The 20,777-nt window shown below is 45.8% G+C and overlaps 1 protein-coding gene across 5 annotated transcripts in view; it reads left to right on the top strand.

Moving 5' to 3' along the window:
* SUGT1 (SGT1 homolog, MIS12 kinetochore complex assembly cochaperone) overlaps positions 1–20,777 on the top strand; it is a 321,635-nt gene that overhangs the window by 230,986 nt on the left and 69,872 nt on the right. For all 5 annotated transcript variants that reach the window (XM_063952887.1, XM_063952891.1, XM_063952889.1 and 2 more), the window contains exon 11: positions 3,090–3,197. In XM_063952887.1, the coding sequence (XP_063808957.1) occupies positions 3,090–3,197 (108 nt within the window). The remainder of the gene's footprint in view (positions 1–3,089; positions 3,198–20,777) is intronic.

The following is a 20,777-nucleotide window of genomic DNA, read 5'->3' on the forward strand; positions in this document are numbered from 1 at the left end:
ATATCATCAGAATAATAATTTATCAGATTTGGAAAGAACCACTTACCCACCCAATATGTAAATACATGAATTTGAGACTATCATGTGCATACACTTAAAAGTGATCCTGCATTTTAATGAAAAATGTAAAAGGCAAAATAATGGAATGCTTTCAAGGAATGAAGTCTACATTATTGTGAAATAATAATATATATATATATATATAGTTCCAAACAGAGGGACGGTACTCATAGGATTTTGCAACAAGTATATTGTATTCCAATAAAAGAAAGTTCCAAAGATTACATCAACGTTTCGGTGTAGAACACCGTCATCAGGATGTACAGAAATCACATACAGGAAAAATGGTGAACATACATAAAACAGCAACTTACCACCCTTATAAAGACCAGTAAATGACCAAACAACTGACACCTGCGCCGCAGCACACGCCCACCCGAGCAGCCAGGACGCATGTGAAAGACGTCATCCACATGCACGTCTCCACCGCGTCCCGCCGCCGTCATGACAACGATAGCGGTCACCATGGAAGCCCGAGACGCAGCCGCGTCATCGAGCTCGACGGCCCGCACCACGTGGTCATCAAAACAGGGGGCATGGCTAAGTCACGTCACGACGCGTTCCTGGCAACGGTCGTGGTTACCATAGCATCCCAAGATGTAGCCACATCATTGAGTTATGCAGCCCACGTCACCCGTCGTCAGAGCGATCGGTGTGGCCCCCGTGCATCACCCATAAAAACATGAACAAAAAAAGGATTAAAAACAACACTGGAACACCAGTGTGTAAGATCGGAGAATCATGTATCCCATCATAGAAACAGGACTGTAAGACAACATTAATACCATAATAATGTAAATTGAATCATAAGGTATGTATTATGTTCAAACTGCCGGGTGTGCGATGGGATCGAATGTCTCACCGACCTATGCTAATATATTTATGTTTATTCAAGAGAACAGCTTGTTTCTTAGTCAGACAGAATTCATGCATCACACCAAATTGTTTTTACGTTATATTGATGATTTGATTGTTTTTTGGTCAGGCCCACAGGAAGATTTTTGTACCTTTATTGATAGTATCAATAATGCTCAGGGGCCCATCAAATTTACTTACAGAACAAGTTACCAAGAAATTGAATTTCTGGATGTTAAACTGACTAATCAGGGTGGCCAGTTGGTGACGTCAGTTTATACGAAACCAACTGACCGCAACACCCTGCTTAGATTTTCCAGCCACCATCCATCAGCATTGAGAGCAGGGTTGCCTTATTCGCAAATGTTGCGTGTTGCGAGGATTAATAGTGATAGAGCCGTGTTAGAACGGCAACTCGAGGACATGGTTTCAAAATTTATCTGTCGTGGATATCCTGAGAAATTATTGTTAGAACAGAAACATAAAGTGCTCAATATCCCCAGGGAAACTCTATTTCTTCCCAGCAACCGCAAAAAACATCAGTCTAATAGAATTATGTGACCTTCCCTGTTTACAACAAGTAGCAATATTACAGCTCAAGCCACTAAAGCATTATGGCCTATCATTAGTACGGACACTGAGCTAAGTGTGTTGAGGAACAAGTCCCCTATGGCATGTTACCGCCGTGGGAGAAATATCCGTGACATGGTTGTGCGTACCGACATTTCGAAGTTTAAAAACGATATTACCAGAATGTTGTCCAGACGCAAGGCAGGGTGCTATAGATGCATTAACTGTGCGACTTGCAACCATCTAGATGTTGGTAGTTCATTCAGACACCCACATAGTGGTAAATACATTCCAATCAGACATGTGGTCACATGCACAACCACTTTTGTCATCTACATAATTCGATGCCCCTGTGGGTACTATTATGTGGGAAAAACTATTCGCCAATTTAAAGAACGGGCCAATCAATATCGTTCTGCCATTCGTGCAGCGTTAATTTCTGGTAAAAGTGAACAACCGGTTGCTCAGCATTTTGCTGATAGAAAGCACAGCCTGGCTAGCCTTAAGTATATGATCATAGATCATCTCCCTGAGCTGAAACGTGGCGGTGATAGAAATAAACAGTTGCTTATCATGGAGGCAAGATGGATTGTCCGGCTGGACACTGTTGCCCCACGGGGCTTAAATGAAAAGATTTGTTGGAATAGTCTTACATAAAAATATGTGCATCTGTTGTGTCCGCATATTTCTATTCTCCTGATTTATGTAAAACTAGATCAGTCTTTAGAGTTATCCATTAGAGTAATTATTAATAATACATACCTTATGATTCAATTTACATTATTATGGTATTAATGTTGTCTTACAGTCCTGTTTCTATGATGGGATACATGATTCTCCGATCTTACACACTGGTGTTCCAGTGTTGTTTTTAATCCTTTTTTTGTTCATGTTTTTATGGGTGATGCACAGGGGCCACACCGATCGCTCTGACGACGGGTGACGTGGGCTGCATAACTCAATGATGTGGCTACATCTTGGGATGTTATGGTAACCACGACCGTTGCCAGGAACGCGTCGTGACGTGACTTAGCCATGCCCCCTGTTTTGATGACCACGTGGTGCGGGCCGTCGAGCTCGATGACGCGGCTGCGTCTCGGGCTTCCATGGTGACCGCTATCGTTGTCATGACGGCGGCGGGACGCGGTGGAGACGTGCATGTGGAAGACGTCTTTCACATGCGTCCTGGCTGCTCGGGTGGGCGTGTGCTGCGGCGCAGGTGTCAGTTGTTTGGTCATTTACTGGTCTTTATAAGGGTGGTAAGTTGCTGTTTTATGTATGTTCACCATTTTTCCTGTATGTGATTTCTGTACATCCTGATGATGGTGTTCTACACCGAAACGTTGATGTAATCTTTGGAACTTTCTTTTATTGGAATACAATATACTTGTTGCAAAATCCTATGAGTGCCGTCCCTCTGTTTGGAACTATTGAATCATGGCTACCCCATGATAGGACTGGATCACCAAGGTATTTGTGTCTTTTTTCGAGTGCCGATACACATGGTTTTATATATATATATATATATATATATATATATAATTTTTTGCAAAAGCCTTGTTTACATATTTATTAACCTAAAATTATCTACTTTGTTTTCACAGTTAACTGTAAATATAAAGCTTCCATCAGGAGAAAACTACGATTTATTTCTGTTCTTATTTCACTATATCGTGCCAGCTCAGAGTACGTTTAAAGTACTTTCAACTAAGGTAAGTCTTTTAAATGTATTTACCTTTATATCACTATAATATATTAATTGTCCTTTTTTTCGGCTTGCCTTCCTTATAACAGTTTTTTTATTGTTAATGTAATTTTCTGGAAAGAATTATAGGTTGTTATTACTGGGCCTGAAGCACATTCACATTGACAAATTCTGCTGTCATGCTTAGTACAGTAGAGAGTAGTGTTAGAGTGCTGAGTGTTAATTTCCATAGTATAATACAGCTCAATTTAAATGCCGTCAGGTCTGCGTCACCTTCAATTCCGTTTTGATGTCATTGTACCAAGATTTACATCTGTATAATCTTGTCTAACTTATGCTCTGATAAATATACTAATGGTCATCCCCACTACGTTATTTACCTTTCATTGGTGTGAAATGGTGTGTTTTCCAGAACTGCCCTTTAATACTTCTTTATTTATGTGTTTTAAACTATAGCTTGGATATACTTAATTGGATAATGCAAGTCATATTTAATTCAGGTGTGTCACTAAGGAGATGACAAACGGATAATTATTTCTTTTATTATGGAGCATGTTGACATTTACCAGTTTCTGCCTTTTACCTACAGTATGATAATTATAATTGTAGAGAAAGTATGTTCCCTGTACACAGCCAACAAAGTATACAGGAAATGTGTAAATCCTTTAAACTAATCCATTAAAATGTGATATTTAATGCAAGTAATAGTTATTATTATTTATTAACAGTTTCTTATATAGCACAGCATATTCCGTTGCACTTTACAATTGGGGCAACAGTAATAGAACAAAACTGGGTAATAACAGACAGATCTAGAAGTAGGAGGGCCCTGCTCGTAATCTACAATCAATAGGGAAATAGGCATTGATACACAAGGATAGGTGCTACCTGCATAATAATCCTGCCAGATTGCAAAGATTCTTAATGGGCTGTATGATATGATCACCCAGGGGTGTTGGCCAAGGGTCAGGAGGATGTGAAAGTGTAGAAAGAAAAAATGTGAGGTTATGTGTACTGTACTCATAGTTTGAAATTAGATAGGAGACATTGAAGGTTACATGGGTGGGCCCGGAATTTGATAAGCTTGTCTGATGAGATGAGTTTTCAGGGAACGCTTGAAGGTTTGGAGACTAGAGGTGAGTCTTATTGTGCGTTGGAGGGCATTCCGCAGAGTGGGTGAAGCCCGGAAAAAGTCCTGTAATTTTGAGTGGGTACAAGTAATGCGTGTGGATGAGAGACGCAGATCTTGTGCATAGCAAAGAGATGTACTGTATGTAAGTGCAGTTTGGTTAATAGCCTTCTATGTAAGTAGAAGTATTTTATATTGAATACGGTAGAATACTGGTAACCAATGGAGGGACTGACAGAGTAGATCTGCATACGATAAACGTCTAGCGAAAAAGATCAGCCTTGCAGCTGTATTCAAAATGGATTGTAGTTGGGAGAGCCTATTTTTGGGAAGACCAGTAAGGAGACTATTGCAATAACTAATGTTGGAGATAATAGGGGCATGGATTAGAGTTTTTGCAGTGTCTTGTGTAGGATATGATCGTATTTTGGATATGTTTTTTTTAGATGTATGTAACATGATTTTGAGACAGATTGTGAGAAACAAAGGACAGTTTGGAATCAAGAATGACACCTAGGCAGCGAGCTTGTGTGGTAGGGTAGATTGTTGAGTTCTCAACAGTGATAGAGATATCAGGTTGGTAAATTTTATTGGCCAGTGGAAATATAATGAATTCTGTTTTGGAAATATTATGTTAAAGGTGGCCAGATGACATCCAAGATGAAATGTCAGAAAGACGTTCAGTGACATGCTCACCAGTATGCCGGCAGCGGGGCGAGCGGTAAAAAGCCCCTTTGCCACAGGATATATTCTCCATCTATGTATGTCAAGGACACCCACAGAGGGAGAAAACCCAGTGGCGCTGGTATTCGCGCAGCGGCATTTCACAGCCTGTTGGGATTCCGGCGTTGGCTTTTTGACCGCCGGGATCCCAACAGGCGTTCTCTCTATTGCCTCCCATCATAGCAATGTATTCAATCTGTGATCATGACAACTCGCAATTAGGTTGTTGCCACATACATACTTGGGTTCCAAATGTGCACAGCTCCTGAAGCAGTAGGTAAAATATAGAAAATCAGTGTCATGCCACTAGTTTAAAGGGAAAACAACCTGCATCGGGGCACCATATACACACTACAAGGCCAAAACTATAGGACATCCCATCTAATTAGTGTGTTTAGACACTTCAGCCGTACCCATTGCTAGCAGGTGCATAAAATAAAGCATGCAACAATAGCAATCTCGCATGGCGATGAGCTCAGTGACTTTCACTGTTAACTGTCAAAGGATGACATCTCAGTTCTACCGCTGCCCCAGCCAACTGTATGCGCTGTTGTTATTTCAACTTAACAATAACAGTAAGCTGTTGTGCACAGTGGTGGGCCACATATCCGCGCATAAAGGGGCCACAGAGTGCTGTAATGTATAGCGTGTAAAAATAGTCCTCTGTAACAGCACTCACTCATTATTATTAGATGGCCTCTGGAAGAACAGGCGCTTCATAGGTTGGTTTTCCATGGCCAAGTCTGAGATCATCATGCAGGGTATGCTCCAAGGATTTACAAGAGGGGGAAGTTTTATATGATGGGCTGTGTACTATGTGTCGTACACCCCTGGGCTGTGTTCACCAACCTACTGGGTAATCTGATAGAACGCCTTACGCCCCCTATGGGACCACCTATGCCACTACCGCCACAATTTGCCCCTGTGGTTAATCCGCCTTGGGCGGAAAATTTATCTAACCAGCTGCAGCAATTAAATCAGTCCTTGGTTAGGCAAAAATCCACCCCAGGTCACTCCCATGTCTCTGGGTCATCTAAGCGGGCTGTTTTCTTCTCACAATCCACATACCTCTCTGATGTTTCCTCTGAAGAGGAGGGGGATCATACTATCCTGTCAGACACTGAATCCTGTTATACTGATGAGGATTCTCCCTTGCAGATTGATGTTGCTGCCTTAGTGGTTGCTATTAAGTAGATCCTACAAATCTCTGATGAGGATTCCACTACTGTAGCAAAGAAAACGAATACGTTTAAACGGCAGAGGGTGGTTAAAAATCTATTACCCCGGGGGAGCGTGGCTTGGCAAGTAGCCCTAGCAGACGTGCCAGGAGAGGCTCCTATAGAAAAAGCCAATTATACTCTTAATTAGCTGCCCAGCGGCCCTTATTTAGCCTCTCCAGCCCAGCCTGGGTACCTGTAATACGGTGCAGCGGGCCACGGAGCCGGGGGACTGCTTCCTCTGGTCCCTGCTGGTTGTGGCCTGCGCATCCACCAAAGCTGGGACCTCGATTGGGAGACCCTGCCCCGCGCCGCCGGAGAGATCGTGGTGAGAGCGGGACACTCCCTTACCTGGTGTCGACGCAATCTGTGGAGAGAGTCTGTGCCTGTGCCCTGCACCCGAAATCGAGGACGCTGTTCGGCGCATCGGAGCGCGAGACACGGCTCCCCTGGGACTGCAGCCTGCCCGTGCTGAGACGGACGGCGGCCATCTTGGCTTCCTGTGGAGATCTGAGAGGTGAGACGCCGCTCTACAGGAGAGCTGTCTGCAGTGCGTCCATCACACCCCACACACCCTCCAGAGCCCCAGATATACTATTCCACTTTTTGAAACCAGTAGTGACTGTAGCTGAAATGGGCCAAGTCCTGCTGCATCTCTCCCCACCTCTCCACTCAGTTGATCTATGCACTGTGGAGAAGAGCACCACTATATAGATCATCCCCTCATATTTGCATATGCTCCCACTCTGTTTTAATAGAAGAGTTTATGCCACACTCCCCTGCAGTGAACTGTGTTGTATCCAAGGTCTCTTAGATCACTTACTCCGAAGTCAGTATTATCGGATAAACTGCATGTCCTCACTGAAAGGCGAGTTACATATGTGAAACCGAAGCTCCCTCTAGTGGCTACTTTTATGCTTTGGAATTTCTATCTGTTACTATATTGTAGCTCCAACCCCCTGCATCATATGGAAGTTATATAGAGTGACGGCATACTGCAGTATTCACCCTTTTGGCTCGTGTTTTTCTGTAATAAAGGCACTGATGATTGGTCCCTCTACGCTGCATGTGATTTAATCTTGGCCTGATGACTAGCTAATGCTAACCCACTGGGAGTCACATTACTAAGGGCACTTCTCTAAGCGTTATGTAGGCATTCAGTTGTTTCATGTCCGTATGGAGGATATCTTCGGCTCTTCTTCTCTGATTGCATTACGGTCAGGCGCAAAAAAATCTGCTCAAAAAGGAATTGTTCGCTCTTCTACAGAGACCATGTCGCAGGCGGATATGAGACCGTTCTTGAGACCCACCCCATCTAAACTCACTGATGATCAATCTGTATCTAGCCCATCCTCTACCCCCTCAGCTTCTCCAAAGTTTTATCTCCCGCTGCGGAATCCCCTCGTCCTCAACATGGTGGTGATTCGGACCTCCATGATATTCTGGCCTTCATGAGAACACTTCCGACCAAACAAGATCTTCAGGACACTATACGTAGGGAGTTAGCAAATGTCCGCCAGGATATCTCACAACTCTCTGACCGAGTGTCTTCGGTGGAAACTCGGCAGGACACCTCCGATAGTTTTCTGAAATCCCTTACAGACACCATTGTTGCCCAATCTGTCGAGATTCGTTCTCTAAGGTCACAGATTTTGGACCTGGACAACAGAGGGAGGAGAAACAATATCCGGATTCGAGGACTGCCAGAAGATGTCCCCCAAACTAGTCTGATTGATGCCCTTACAAAAATCTTCAACGAAATACTGGGAGCAGCTCCCACCAACGTCATCACGTTTGACAGGGCTCATCGCGCGCTCAAACCAAAGAGCTTATCTGCTGATCGCCCACGAGGTGTTATCTGCCGCCTGCATTATTTTTCCCAAAAAGATGATATCATGCGTAAAGTGCGACAGTTAGACGGTGTCGGTTTCAATGGCACGACGATACACATCTTTCAGGACTTGTCATGGCACACTCTCCAACAAAGAAGATCTCTCAAGCCTCTCACAGACTAACTTCGTAAACGCCAACTGAAATATCGGTGGGGCTTTCCCTTTAGCCTCCAGGTTACCTCGGCCGGGAGACTACATACCCTATCCACTCACTCAGAACTTTCCTCATTTTGTACCGGCTTGGGTCTCCCGAATCTTGTTATTCCCCCCTGGGAATTTACTGTGCCCTGATCTTCAACCGCCGCAGTCGCTTGGGAACAATACCTCTTGGACGGAGGTCCATCATTCCAGAAAGAAGAGCCCTCTCCTGAGAACACTTCGCCATGACAACTCTGCCACCTGATCAGACTCTGCTTATCTCTACGTGTGTTTAACTTCTGTCCACGATATCCTTTGGTGTTGTACGCTACCCCTACACTGACTGATGATGTTGCTGAAGTTTTTCTTTTACTTGAGCTATAGTTTCATTTTCTGCTTGTCAGTTACTGGTTGACTAATTCGGGTTCACACCTGTCAGTCCTAGACGTTGTGTTTCTCTTTATATTTCTCTATCGTCCTAGTGGATGCTGGGGTTCCTGAAAGGACCATGGGGAATAGCGGCTCCGCAGGAGACAGGGCACAAAAAGTAAAGCTTTTCCAGATCAGGTGGTGTGCACTGGCTCCTCCCCCTATGACCCTCCTCCAGACTCCAGTTAGATTTTTGTGCCCGGCCGAGAAGGGTGCAATTCTAGGTGGCTCTCATAAAGAGCTGCTTAGAGAAAGTTTAGCTTAGGTTTTTTATTTTACAGTGATTCCTGCTGGCAACAGGATCACTGCAACGAGGGACAGAGGGGAGAAGAAGTGAACTCACCTGCGTGCAGGATGGATTGGCTTCTTGGCTACTGGACATCAGCTCCAGAGGGACGATCACAGGTACAGCCTGGATGGTCACCGGAGCCGCGCCGCCGGCCCCCTTGCAGATGCTGAAGTAAGAAGAGGTCCAGAATCGGCGGCTGAAGACTCCTGCAGTCTTCTAAAGGTAGCGCACAGCACTGCAGCTGTGCGCCATTTTCCTCTCAGCACACTTCACACGCAGTCACTGAGGGTGCAGGGCGCTGGGGGGGGGCGCCCTGGGAGGCAAATGTAAACCTATATAAAGGCTAAAAATACCTCACATATAGCCCCCAGAGGCTATATGGAGATATTTAACCCCTGCCTGTATTCACAAAATAGCGGGAGACGAGCCCGCCGAAAACGGGGCGGGGCCTATCTCCTCAGCACACGGCGCCATTTCCTCTCACAGCTCCGCTGGTCAGGACGGCTCCCAGGTCTCTCCCCTGCACTGCACTACAGAAACAGGGTAAAACAGAGAGGGGGGGCAAATTTAATGGCAATATCTTGATATATATAAAGCAGCTATAAGGGAGCACTTATTATAAGGCTATCCCTGTCATATATAGCGCTTTTTGGTGTGTGCTGGCAGACTCTCCCTCTGTCTCCCCAAAGGGCTAGTGGGTCCTGTCTTCGTTTAGAGCATTCCCTGTGTGTCTGCTGTGTGTCGGTACGTGTGTGTCGACATGTATGAGGACGATATTGGTGTGGAGGCGGAGCAATTGCCAAATATGGGGATGTCACCTCCTAGGGGGTCGACACCAGAATGGATGCCTTTATTTATGGAAATACGGGATAGTGTCAACACGCTAAAGCAGTCGTTTGACGACATGAGGCGGCCGGACAATCAATTAGTGCCTGTCCAGGCGCCTCAAACACCGTCAGGGGCTGTAAAACGCCCTTTGCCTCAGTCGGTCGACACAGACCCAGACACAGGCACTGATTCCAGTGGTGACGGTGACGAATCAACCGTATTTTCCAGTAGGGCCACACGTTATATGATTTTGGCAATGAAGGAGGCGTTACATTTAGCTGATACTACAGGTACCACTAAACAGGGTATTATGTGGGGTGTGAAAAAACTACCTATAGTTTTTCCTGAATCAGAAGAATTAAATGACGTGTGTGATGAAGCGTGGGTTGCCACCGATAAAAAGCTGATAATTTCAAAGAAAATATTGGCATTATACCCTTTCCCGCCAGAGGTTAGGGAGCGCTGGGAAACACCTCCTAGGGTGGACAAGGCGCTAACACGCTTATCAAAACAAGTGGCGTTACCTTCTCCTGAGACGGCCGCACTTAAAGATCCATCAGATAGGAGGATGGAAAATATCCAAAAAAGTATATACACACATGCAGGTGTTATACTACGACCAGCTATAGCGACTGCCTGGATGTGCAGTGCTGGGGTAGTTTGGTCAGAGTCCCTGATTGAAAATATTGATACCCTGGACAGGGACAATATTTTACTGTCGTTAGAACAAATAAAGGATGCATTTCTTTATATGCGTGATGCACAGAGGGATATCTGCACACTGGCATCACGGGTAAGTGCTATGTCCATTTCGGCCAGAAGAGCTTTATGGACGCGACAGTGGACAGGCGATGCGGATTCAAAACGGCATATGGAAGTTTTGCCGTATAAAGGGGAGGAGTTATTTGGAGTCGGTCTATCAGATTTGGTGGCCACGGCTACAGCCGGGAAATCCACCTTTCTACCTCATGTCACTCCCCAACAGAAAAAGGCACCGACTTTTCAACCGCAGCCCTTTCGTTCCTTTAAAAATAAGAGAGCAAAGGGCTATTCATATCTGCCACGAGGCAGAGGTCGAGGGAAGAAACAGCAACAGGCAGCTCCTTCCCAGGAACAGAAGCCCTCCCCGGCTTCTACAAAAGCCTCAGCATGACGCTGGGGCTTCTCAAGCGGACTCGGGGACGGTGGGAGGTCGTCTCAAAAATTACAGCGCGCAGTGGGCTCACTCGCAGGTAGATCCCTGGATCCTGCAGATAATATCTCAGGGGTACAGGTTGGAATTAGAGACAGATCCACCTCGCCGTTTCCTGAAGTCTGCTTTACCAACGTCCCCTTCCGAAAGGGAGACGGTTTTGGAAGCCATTCACAAGCTGTACTCTCAGCAGGTGATAGTCAAGGTACCTCTTCTACAACAAGGGAAGGGGTATTATTCCACTCTATTTGTGGTACCGAAGCCGGATGGCTCGGTAAGGCCTATTCTAAATCTGAAGTCCTTGAACCTGTACATAAAGAAGTTCAAGTTCAAGATGGAGTCACTCAGAGCAGTGATAGCGAACCTGGAAGAAGGGGACTTTATGGTATCCTTGGACATCAAGGATGCGTATCTCCACGTTCCAATTTACCCCTCACACCAGGGGTACCTCAGGTTCGTTGTACAAAACTGTCACTATCAGTTTCAGACGCTGCCGTTTGGTTTGTCCACGGCACCTCGGGTCTTTACAAAGGTAATGGCCGAGATGATGATTCTTCTTCGAAGAAAAGGCGTATTAATTATCCCATACTTGGACGATCTCCTAATAAGGGCAAGGTCCAGAGAACAGCTAGAGATGGGATTAGCAATATCTCAAGAGGTGCTAAAGCAGCACGGATGGATTCTGAATATTCCAAAATCCCAATTAATGCCGACAACTCGTCTGCTGTTCCTAGGGATGATTCTGGACACGGTTCAGAAAAAGGTTTTTCTTCCCGAGGAAAAAGCCAAGGAGTTATCCGACCTGGTCAGGAATCTCCTAAAACCAGGAAAGGTGTCTGTACATCAATGCACGCATCTTCAGATGCACCTGCGGATAACCCTGTCTCCAAGGACAAGGGTATCTCTTCTGTGGTGGTTGCAGAGGGCTCATCTATTGGAGGGCCGCAGATTCGGCATACAGGATTGGATCCTGGTGACCACGGACGCCAGCCTGAGAGGCTGGGGAGCAGTCACACAAGGAAGAAACTTCCAGGGAGTGTGGTCGAGCCTGGAAAAGTCTCTTCACATAAACATTCTGGAACTAAGAGCAATCTACAATGCTCTAAGCCAGGCGGAACCTCTGCTTCAAGGAAGACCGGTGTTGATCCAGTCGGACAACATCACGGCAGTCGCCCATGTAAACAGACAGGGCGGCACAAGAAGCAGGAGTGCAATGGCAGAAGCTGCCAGGATCCTTCGCTGGGCGGAGAATCACGTGATAGCACTGTCAGCAGTGTTCATCCCGGGAGTGGACAACTGGGAAGCAGACTTCCTCAGCAGACACGATCTTCACCCGGGAGAGTGGGGACTTCATCCAGAAGTTTTCCACATGCTAATAAACCGTTGGGAAAGACCAATGGTGGACATGATGGCGTCTCGCCTCAACAAAAAACTGGACAGGTATTGCGCCAGGTCAAGAGATCCGCAGGCAATAGCTGTGGACGCGCTGGTAACACCTTGGGTGTACCAGTCGGTGTATGTGTTTCCTCCTCTGCCTCTCATACCAAAGGTATTGAGAATCATACGGCAAAGCGGAGTAAGAACGATACTAGTGGCTCCGGATTGGCCAAGAAGGTCTTGGTACCCGGAACTTCAAGAGATGGTCACGGGCGATCCGTGGCCTCTACCTCTAAGACAGGACCTGCTTCAGCAGGGACCGTGTCTATTCCAAGACTTACCGCGGCTGCGTTTGACGGCATGGCGGTTGAACGCCAGATCCTAAAAGGAAAAGGCATTCCAGAAGAAGTCATTCCTACCTTGATTAAGGCAAGAAAGGAAGTCACCGCGAAGCATTATCACCGCATTTGGCGGAAATATGTTGCGTGGTGCGAGGATCGGAGTGCTCCGACGGAGGAATTTCAACTGGGTCGTTTCCTACATTTCCTGCAATCAGGATTGTCTATGGGTCTCAAATTGGGATCTATTAAGGTTCAAATTTCGGCCCTGTCAATATTCTTCCAAAAAGAATTGGCCTCAGTTCCTGAGGTCCAGACTTTTGTCAAAGGAGTACTGCATATACAGCCTCCTGTGGTGCCTCCGGTGGCACCGTGGGATCTAAATGTAGTTTTAGATTTCCTCAAATCCCATTGGTTTGAACCACTAAAAAATGTGGATTTGAAATATCTCACATGGAAAGTGACTATGTTACTGGCCCTGGCGTCCGCCAGGAGAGTATCTGAACTGGCGGCTTTATCTTATAAAAGCCCTTATTTAATTTTCCATTCGGATAGGGCAGAGCTGCGGACGCGTCCGCATTTTCTCCCTAAGGTGGTATCAGCGTTTCACCTGAACCAGCCTATTGTAGTGCCTGCGGCTACAAGCGACTTGGAGGACTCCAAGTTGTTGGACGTTGTCAGAGCTTTAAAAATATACATTTCAAGGACGGCTGGAGTCAGAAAATCTGACTCGCTGTTTATACTGTATGCACCCAACAAGTTGGGTGCGCCTGCTTCTAAGCAGTCGATTGCTCGTTGGATTTGTAACACAATTCAACTTGCACATTCTGTGGCAGGCCTGCCACAGCCTAAATCTGTTAAGGCCCATTCCACAAGGAAGGTGGGCTCATCTTGGGCGGCTGCCCGAGGGGTCTCGGCATTACAACTCTGCCGAGCAGCTACGTGGTCAGGGGAGAACACGTTTGTAAAATTCTACAAATTTGATACCCTGGCAAAGGAGGACCTGGAGTTCTCTCATTCGGTGCTGCAGAGTCATCCGCACTCTCCCGCCCGTTTGGGAGCTTTGGTATAATCCCCATGGTCCTTTCAGGAACCCCAGCATCCACTAGGACGATAGAGAAAATAAGAATTTACTTACCGATAATTCTATTTCTCGGAGTCCGTAGTGGATGCTGGGCGCCCATCCCAAGTGCGGATTATCTGCAATACTTGTACATAGTTATTGTTAACTAATTCGGGTTATTGTTTAGGGAGCCATCTTTCAGAGGCTCCTCTGTTATCATACTGTTAACTGGGTTTAGATCACAAGTTGTACGGTGTGATTGGTGTGGCTGGTATGAGTCTTACCCGGGATTCAAAATCCTCCCTTATTGTGTACGCTCGTCCGGGCACAGTACCTAACTGGAGTCTGGAGGAGGGTCATAGGGGGAGGAGCCAGTGCACACCACCTGATCTGGAAAAGCTTTACTTTTTGTGCCCTGTCTCCTGCGGAGCCGCTATTCCCCATGGTCCTTTCAGGAACCCCAGCATCCACTACGGACTCCGAGAAATAGAATTATCGGTAAGTAAATTCTTATTTTGTTGTTACAATCCATGTACAACTGGTTTCTTTTTTATTTTCTATGTTATGTCTACAGTTTATGATAATACCTATGATTAGTGTTCACTCTAGGAGTGAAAAGGGGCAGGGCGCCGGACCCCGGGGGCACATGTGAGCGCGCGCGGCCGAAATGGGGGCGTGGCCACTCAAATTAGGGGGCGTTGCCACGCCTCCGTTATTTTAGGGGGCGGTGCGGCCCACAGACGCTACTATAGAGAGCGTCTGTGGCCGGCGACGTCACTGTTGGGGGCGTGCCCAGCACCTCCGTCGGTGCTGGGCTTCCCCCAGCCCTCTCCCAATGCGTGAATGGATGCCGCGCGCATGCGCACGGCATCTATACACGCCGGGAGGGCAGGGAGCGGGCGGCTGTTCTAGCAGGGCGCCGCAAAAGGGGCAGGGCGGGTTTTGCCAGTTAAAAAACGGGCAGGGCGCGGCGCCCTGCTAAAACAGCCTAGAGTGAACACTACTATGATAATTGCTTATATTACTCATAATTTTACTATTACGTCCCTAGTGGTGACTCCCATGCCCTTTACCCGCATATGGCCTATGCGCCTTCTGGACTCCTGGTGGTAACGCACCAGGTCTCCCGTAGCGGGTATTTACATATTGGTATTGTTCATGTTTCCCCGGTTTTGCTCTCCCATTCTACTTTTCCTTTCATTTCAATCCTTTTCTTCTTTTCTTTTCTCTTGGGTAGACCAGAATCCAATGCCTGTCCTGTTGTCTTATATAGTGAATGACAGTACCGGGTAAATTGAAAATTTTATCAATTAATGCTAAAGGCCTGAATCTCCCAGAAAAAAAGGTCCAATCTGCTTCGCTCTTTGTGGTCGGATAGAGTCGATGTGGCCCTAATTCAAGAGACACATTTTAATATTTCAGCACGTAACCCATCACTGGTTAACCGTAGGTTTCCTATTGCCTACTATTGCAATAATCCAGAGGGCAAATCAAAGGGTGTAGCGATACTATTTTCAAAAAATTTGCAAATTTCGGATATTTCAGTACGTAGACCGGTACCGGGGAGAATACTCGTGGTAAACTGTAAGATATTCACTCAGGTTTATACGTTTATTGTATTGTATGCGCCCAATCAAGTTCAGTTGTCCTTCTTTAAATCTCATCTCTTGCACCTAGACTCTACTGCAACAGAATTGGTTGTTCTGGGGGGTGATCTGAATTGGTCCATAGACCCGTCCCTTGACACCTCCTTGGGCTCCCCTAATTTCTCTAAGCTTAAACACCGCAAGGTCAAAAAGATTTTTCATGACTTACAGGTCGTAGACTCCTGGAGGGTTATGAACCCGACTGGTAGAAACTACTCATTTTACTCAAACCCACATCGAGTTTATTCTCGCCTGGACTATCTAATTTTGAGTTACAGACGTCTACATCTATTAGCCGACACAGCTATTGGTTCGATAACCTGGTCCGACCACGCCCCTGTTTCTATAGTGCTTTTAGTACCCTCACATTCACTAGGCCCGTGGACATGGCACCTTAATGAAACTCTTCTACACGACACCTATTGTAAAGATGAACTTAGCTTAGCACTTACTGAATACTTTGAGAATAATGTTACCGATGAGGTCTCCAAAATAATTATTTGGGAAGCGCATAAATGTACTCTGAGAGGTAAACTTATTCAGCTGGGTTCCTTAAGGAAAAAACAGAAATCTGCCCAAATTAAACTACTACAACAAATTAATTCGTTAGAGATGTTACATAAATCATCCTTGTCCAAGGAGGAATTTAGCGAGTTAACGGAAGCGCGGATAAATTTAAATAAGCTCCTCAACGCGAGCACCCAACTTTCCATGCGTAAGTGTAGGGCCAAGTTTTACCAATGGGGTAACAAACCAGGACGCCTTTTAGCACAAGCTCTTAGAGCTCAACGATCATCCCTGTTTATTAATACTATGAAAAATGATAGAGGCGCCCACTGTTTCAAAACTCCCGAAATAGCAGATAGTTTTAAAAAATACTACGAACAGCTATATAATTTGACTAAATCTTCTCCGGACGCAGACCCCCTCTCAGATGTCCTTCAATCCAGAAGCTACCTGGAGAGGGTTGCCTATCCCACTCTGACATCATCCGAGATACTTCAGTTGGAACGGCCCTTTACCCTACAAGAAGTGGAGCTTGCTATAGCGTCCATGTCCCAGGGCAAAAGCCCTGGTCCTGACGGTTTTCCATCCACATATTATAAGATATTTAGAGACAAGCTAGCACCCTATCTTCTTCAAGCTTTTCATTGTGTTTCAGCAGACACGCATTTTTCCAAACAATCCCTGGAGGCTCAAATAAATCATCCCTAAGCTCTGGGGAAAGATCCTTCGGTGTGCTCCAGCTACCGACCCATATCTCTGCTAAATGTCGATATAAAACTATTTGCAAAATTGATGGCGACTGGACTCAATGAGTTCCTCCCCTATCTCATACACAGCGACCAGGTGGGATTCATTCCAGGCCGCGAAGCTAAAGACAACACAACTAAAATTCTGAATCTTATTAATTTTGCTTTGCATGGTCGGATCCCTGCCGTTCTTCTGTCAGTGGATGCCGAGAAGGCTTTTGACAGAGTTGGTTGGAGTTTTATGAGGTCGGTTCTGGAGCATATCGGACTTGGTACGCGGGCGTTGAGCAGGATTATGGCTCTTTACACATCACAGTCAGCGCGAGTCCGTATCAATGACTCGCTTTCGGAATCCTTTTTAATTAGTAACGGGACTAGGCAGGGGTGTCCTCTATCTCCTATAATTTTCGTCCTCTGTATAGAAGCGTTGGCCAGGGCTATCAGGGCCAACAAGTATATGGAGGGCCTACATTTGGGAGAAGGTGAATATAAACTAGCGCTATTTGCCTATGACATTCTAGCTTTGATTACACGTCCCTTACATTCCCTACCTCACCTTATGAGAGAACTTGATACATTTAGTGCCCTTTCTAACTTTAAGGTAAATGCTTTCAAGTCCAGCGCCCTGAACGTCTCTGCAACACCCTCTGCAATAACTACTCTGAAACACTCATTTCCATTCCTTTGGAAATCCTCCCATATCACGTATTTCGGAGTCCAACTGTCACAGGACTTATCACGCTTGCTATCTTTAAATTTTCTCCCGCTCCTTCGGGCCGTGAGAAATGATTACTGTAGATGGCATCTGCGGCATCTGTCCTGGCTCGGTAGGGTAGGCGTAGTTAAGATGAACACTTTGCCTAAATTACTCTACACTCTTCAGGCGCTGACCATACAGATTCCGGACTCTCCATTCAGCTCCTTATACGACAGTTCGTATGGTCCCGTAAGAGACCGAGAATAAGTAAATCCGTTATGACAAGGTCAGCTACACGAGGGGGGTTTCAACTACCAGATATTAGGACTTATTATAATGCGATTCTACTCAACAGAATTTTGGACTGAACCAGGAGTCGGGACGACAAGCAGTGGGTGGGTTTGGAGGGTCTTTATACACGACAATACCCTGAAATTTTTCCATGGCTTGCCACTGTGCCCAAACTAGTTATTTCTCATCCTACTATCTCCCCCACATTATCCTTCTGGAAAAGTATACGTCACTGTCCGTATATTTCCTCGGACTTTGGCCCCTTAACCTCTTTCTTGGGTAACTCAGACTTCGCACCGGGTATTTCTCTCTCTCACTTTCGTACATGGGCTCTAGAGGGACTTTTTAGAGTGGAACAACTAGTACAAAAATCTGGAGTTAAACAGTTTGCGGATATTCGAACTAAATGGAACATCCCACAAACCGATTTCTGAAAATATCTTCAGGTTAGACACTACCTAAACTCGGATAATAGACTTCCACGAGCTGCTAGAGAATTAACAAAATTTGAAAGACTATGCGTCGCTCCGCTTAACCCCACTCACGCGATTTCAGTCCTATACAAACTATTACAAATGCCCGATACCCTCACCCTTCCATCTTTCACTTCAAAGTGGGAGAGGGATTTAGGTCTGAAGTTCTCTGACAGGGAATGCGAGGCTATTTTTCTCAAAACACAAAATAGCTCTGTCTGTATCCAGATCAGAGAAACACAATACAAAATCCTAATGCGGTGGTATAGACACCCCACCCTTTTACATACCATTTCTCCCTCTGCTTCTGCCAACTGTTGGAGATGTTGTAAAGCTTTAGGTACATTATTGCACACCTGGTGGAGTTGTCCCCTGTTAACCTCTTAATGGAATGATGTTATAACTACTTCCCAGGATATTCTCCATATTAACGTCCCCTCCACCCCAGCCTTTCGGTTGTTGAATCACTCCTCCATGGCCTTATCTGACTATAAATCTTCATTATAGCGACATCTGTGTAATGCAGCCAGAGCGACGATACCGACTCTGTGGAGATCTACAACTCCCCCTACTCGCAAAACTTGGTTCTCTAGGATAGATTATTATATGACAATGGAGGAAACATTTTTAGCTTCTAGAGACAAGACTGTTGACTTTAATTCTATATGGCTTCCCTGGCTGACCTATAAAGCTTCAGCCTTATACCAAGACTATATATTTTTAATGCAGTAGAAGAGAGTGGGTTCTCTTGTTTCTTGTCTCTTCTCCACAATTGTTGATGGGATGTGCTCTGAATAGGATACCTTGATACAGATTTGACTTCTCTAGCCTGATCTTTCCTTTCTTTCCCCTTACTCTTTTTAACGCCTTTTACCCTCCATTATACTTGAGTCCCCCTTCTTTATCTCTTAATTAAGTTGTTCTTTATATTGGAATATGCACCGTTTCGACCAGACCTGATATTGAGTCTCAATTTTCCTTTTTTGATGTACTAATGGAGCTGTGACTCGCAGTATTACGTAAGATTTATTGACATTGCCTGCAAAGAATATATACTCATTTCTCTTCTGTATCTGTTGGTCAAATGTTTGTTTTACCAATACTGAAGCGGTGTGTACCTTTTCACTTTTTCATTGTTTTCAATAAAAACAGACTTTAAAAAAAAAAAAATCTATTACCCCATTCTAACCATTTAGTGGACATCAGGCGGGAACCCTGGTCTATTCCAGGGAAGAAATTCCCTCTGCCTAAACGGGCCTTGTCTTGCTATCCTCTCCCTGCAGAGTTATGTAACAAGTGGGAAAATTCACCACATGTGGATTCTCACGTCACCCGCCTCGTGGTGTCACCACTGTCACTTCACTGAAGGAACCGACAGACACAGTAAGCGTGTGGAGGGATGCCTGAAATCTATTTACTCCCTTACACGTGCTGTACATAGGCCCACTATTGCTGCCTCATGGGCTGCAAAAGGCATTGAAGCGTGGGATCTGGCATTAGAGTGAGAGCTGCCTGAGGATATATCGGACAGTGCCAGACAATACCTGTCTCACATTACCACCGCTGCCTATTACATTCAGGAGGCGTCCTCTGAGGCGGGTGTGATGGCCGCCAAGGCGTCAACTACGTCTGTCCGGGCTCGCCGTATTTTGTGTTTGAGGTCATGGAAGGTGGACCTAGACTCCAAAAAGACCTTGGAGGTACTCCCCTTCACTGGGAACATTTTGTTTGGGGAAGACCTGAATAAAATTGTGTCTGAATTAGCAGCTGCTAAGACTGCCTTTCTCCCAAATACTAATCCTTTTGCACAGAAGGTAAATGGTACCACCTTTCGTTCTTTTCGGCTTCGAGGGAAAGCAAAAGGTCAGGCATACCCAAGATAATATCGTGCTCCCAAAACCACCAAGCCCAAGGCAAAACAATCCTGGGCCGCCCGTCAGCCTTCTTCTAAACACGACAAGCCTGCCGCATGACGGGACGAGACTCCCTTGGGGGACCCCAGGGTTGGATACCGACTTCTGCGATTCACCCAGGTCTGGTTGAAGACCACTTCAGACGCATGGGTGCGAGAAGTTGTCTCTCACGTCTACGCAGTCTCTTTCAGGAGACATCCCCCTCGCCAGTTCTGCACAATGGTTATCCCTTCGGATCCTGGGTGGCCCGTCAACCTGCTTGTAAATGAGACAAGCATGCCGCATGAAGGGGCGGGGCTTCCCCTGGGGGACCCTAGGGTGGGAGCCGACTTCTACGGACTGTGTCTTTCATGAGACCTCCCCCTCACCAATTTTGCATCACTGTTTTCCCTTCGCACCTGTTAAACGTGCAAGCTTTGAAAAACGGTTGTCAGTTCTCTCCTGAGTACAGGAGTGGTTGTGCTGGTACCTCAATCCCAGAGAGGCAGGTTATTACCCGACCCTGTTTGTAGTCCCGAAACCCAATGGGTCCTTTTGGCCTATACTCAACCTCAAATCTCTGAACAAGTTTGTGAGAGTGTCCAGGTTTTGTATGGAAACACTGCACTCAGTACTGGCTATGGAACCCGGAGACTATATGGTATCCCTGGATATACAGGATGCATACCACCTAATACCTATTGCCATGTTGCATCAGCA

Source organism: Pseudophryne corroboree, chromosome 2 (assembly GCF_028390025.1).
Source record: "Pseudophryne corroboree isolate aPseCor3 chromosome 2, aPseCor3.hap2, whole genome shotgun sequence".
NCBI lineage: Eukaryota > Metazoa > Chordata > Amphibia > Anura > Myobatrachidae > Pseudophryne > Pseudophryne corroboree.